This window comes from Dipteris shenzhenensis, chromosome 24, assembly GCF_047967505.1.
Source record: "Dipteris shenzhenensis isolate YYH24624 ecotype China chromosome 24, Dip_SZ_1.0, whole genome shotgun sequence".
NCBI lineage: Eukaryota > Viridiplantae > Streptophyta > Polypodiopsida > Gleicheniales > Dipteridaceae > Dipteris > Dipteris shenzhenensis.
In genome coordinates this window covers 21,099,355-21,102,874 of record NC_141619.1, presented here as the reverse complement: position 1 = coordinate 21,102,874, position 3,520 = coordinate 21,099,355, and the positions used below count along the sequence as shown (strand labels likewise).

Genomic DNA, 3,520 nt, shown 5'->3' with positions numbered 1-3,520 from the left:
TTTGACGGTGGGAAAAAAGCAAGAACAGCTAAGAGCAAGCGCGTATTGACTGAGCCTTCAGATTCCATGTTTAGAACGTGCCACACCCCACCTTCAATATATACCTCATGGAGGTCTTCCAGCAAGCTCAGACAGAGCCCTTTCCAGCGACTTGTAAACCTGCAATTGTCTTTGAACGTCGCCGGATCTTGTTAGAGCTTCTTCATGAAAGGTTGGAGGAAAAACACGAGAGATTAGAGAGCATATATGAGATCTCGATCGTTAAAGAACTGGGCTACTAGCTGCTTCTTAGGAGCAACAGGAGCACAGTGGATTCCCAAGGCTGCAGCTCAAAATGTGGCCATCTCATCGACCGCAGCCTGGTCGTCCCAGATCGTGGCATTCTGGGGGGCTGTGGGGATTGGCGTTCGAACCAGCAGTGGACTTCAGTCCAGCAATGGCATCACATCTATTTTCGCATCAGTGAGTGCATTCTGGAGGGCCTTGGCAGCGACGTCCGCACTTGATCGTGGTGAATGGTACTTGATGTCTCCGGGATACAACGGAGGTAACACCCGCTTGGATGTAGTGTTAGTGTGCTGGTCCAATTCTGATGAGCTTTGGCAGGCATGCCTCAAAGTGGCCATGCTCACCGAGGTTGTGGGCAGGCAGAGATGGTTGGTTCTTGTGGTTGGCAGGCAGCTCAGACCGCAATTACAGCCTCCTGCTGCTGCTGCTGGTGCTTACTGGACTCACTCGCCCAGGCATCCCGACTTCAGCATCACCAGGTTCGCTGATCCCACTGGTGGTATCTATTCTCCTTTCACCGATGAGGACACCTTCCAACATATTCTCCAGAATTATTATGTAAGTGCAGCACAGAGCAACATTACTGTGGTCGATTCTGTGGCCAAGTTGCTTTGTGAGGAGGCCCTGAAGTTTATGAGGCCAACCCGATCCGCAACGCGTAACGAAGCACCGGCTGAAGTTCAAGAGGCGACGACAATGGGGAGGCATGTGACATCTTTCCAGATCGAGGGAGTGACAACACCGTATGTGTCCGTTGAGAAGCTTGTGGGCAGCTTTGCAGCTAGCCGTCAAGCTGTGGTGAGCAGTGCAGCTTTTCTCTACTGTGTAGTACACACAATAGTATGTGTGGCTGTAGGCCTCATGGGGGCAGCTTCGGGACGAGGCTTGGCTGTCTGGTTGTTCACTCCCCGACTGGTCATGTCCAAGCTTGGGGCTGAAGCAATCGCAGGTGACGACACGCTCTTATCACTGTTGAGTTTCCACAAAGTGAGCTACCAGTACACTTCGGAGGCGGGGAATGTCATCACCCTCGCGGGTGATACATTCCTTCCATATCACACCACCCGCTGCAGGAGCAAGCCCATTTTACTCGCCCTTCTTCTCAATGTGGTGGAGCTGATGCTCATCGTTAGTGGCTGGCTTTATGGTGCTCTTAAGGTCGATAAGTTTGCACCCAGAGGCGTGGTTGGGCATGGTATGTTGTGGTTGGCAACACTGGTGGCCACGGGACTTTCATTACGAACACTTTACAGCGTCTATCAAAGAGTCTCAGGAAGGTTAATCGGCATCTTTGACGAGCCACATTATGTCCGGCACGCTATAGCCAAGGATTGCCTGATCAAGTCTCCGGCCACAACATCAACATTCCTTGGATTCGTCTCAGAGATACTTTCAGAGACGGAAGATGATGCAGCTAGCATGATAGCAGGGCTCTCCCTCATGCGCCGTCCCACATTCTGTCTTGAGCTTTGCCAGCATGCGGCATTGCATTGCCTCCACTATTCTTACCAAGGAGATTGTTTAGCGTGTGAAGGGAGCAAAAAAGTCACGACTGCTGGAGAGTACCCGTGGGTTCAGCTTTGTTTCTGTGTTTGCCTCACTTTTCTCTGCTCTGCATTTGGGGCGGTGTATTCATATGTGAATGTCATGCCTCGTTGGAGCAAACTTGTAGCTGAGATACTCCTTGCCACAAGCGCAACCTGGTTCAATACACTAGCCCGAACGTCCAAGCTCGGGCATAGCCATAGCACTGAAATCTGCCACATGGTTGCTACCATGGTAGCATCTGCTGTCTGGTATGTCGGTGTCAAGGATGTTGGATGATCAAAGAACTCATTTTCAAAAGGATAGTCCTGCCAATAGGTAAATATTATATTGCTATATCCAAATTGGGTGTGTCGAGGCCGGTGAGGTTTGTTGCTTTGCTACCAATGAATAAATTATCTACAATTTTAAAGAAAAGCCGATCAACACATGTTCAAAATAATAAAGCAAGATTGTATTAAGATAAAGGAAAAATATACAAGGTGATAAGACCCTTAAGAACAAGAGGGAGGAACCTTTAGTTCCAGATCTTTCCTAGCACTCTAAAGTTCTCATTCTTTTTTCCAAAAAACTGTATAGCTCTTTTTATGTCATCTACACAGTCAACATTCTCCCAAAATTGGGTCCCTGAAAAACTAGATTGTTTCTCTGCTTCCAAACATGCAAAATCACATGACCTCTGACAAACTGCTAAAATGCATACATGGGATCCATCAGGCTGTCCTTGTCCCCCTAAAAGGGCCATTTAAATTTTTCAGTGGATTTTAAATTGAATCTTCTGCAAGGTTGTACTCATGATCATTTGCATTTTAAGTCTCTTCTTACCATTTCGTATTGTGATCATAGAGAAAACCCAATCCTCTTCACTCTAGCAGCTTTAAACCAAGGCCTTCCCAACAACATGGGATAGTGCACATATTCTTCCTCCATTTGCAGGCCTATGGAATTTATGCAAAACACCATGCCCTACATGCATATTCTTAGATTATAGATTATGCCAATTGGCTGAAATCTCCTTTGATCCACCATGAAAATCTGAAAATGGGGCAGGCTCCAACCCAAAAAGTCCCAATCTTCTGAACATTTACTATGGTAGGATGTTTACTCTTGGACCTCATTGAGCAAGACTCCTATCAAGTTTTGACACTAGTACTACTCTTTTACTGCCAACACCATGTAATCTACATCTTTGGGTTCTGCTCAGCATACGATTGGTATATCCCTATCCAAGTGATTTGGTGATATGAACTCCTAATGGTGAAATTCTGGGTGAGACCACATCAAATCCACCACCAACCTTTTCCTAACTTTGGGGACCATCCATAATAACAAGCACTCTATCAGAATACTCACTTTTGCCTTTTTCAAGGCCATCAGTTGCCCTTCTAAGAGGTTTTCCAATACAATACTAGTTTTATCTTGAACATGCACCATAGGTCTTACCTATGAATCATTTAATGGCACCACACTGGTTCTAGGAGAATTGGATCCGGCTTTCTGCAATTCTGTTGTAACTGGTCACTCCTCCTCTTGCTATTTACTACAAGCTTGCATCATCTCAATCTACTTCAAGGTTGTCATTTGGACCTCTTCCTAGTCGTTCCAATTCAACCGCTTTTCCTTCTTTGGTAATGCCTCCACTTTAGCTTCTCCAACTAGGCCCTTAGATGACGTTACTGCATGGACA

At 46.4% G+C, this 3,520-nt stretch overlaps 1 protein-coding gene across 1 annotated transcript; it reads left to right on the top strand.

Annotated features, from left to right (window-relative positions):
• The first annotated feature begins 246 nt into the window (after nt 1-246).
• LOC147886352 (uncharacterized) lies at nt 247-2,161 on the top strand. Its single transcript, XM_087395229.1, has one exon. It carries the CDS (start codon nt 247-249, stop codon nt 2,110-2,112), a length of 1,866 nt encoding a protein of 621 aa, XP_087251355.1. The 3' UTR covers nt 2,113-2,161.
• The last annotated feature ends 1,359 nt before the right edge of the window (nt 2,162-3,520 follow it).

Excerpts from the sequence above, each read along its gene's own strand:
- LOC147886352 (XM_087395229.1), top strand. The coding sequence starts at position 247 with ATGAGATCTCGATCGTTAAAGAACTGGGCTACTAGCTGCTTCTTAGGA.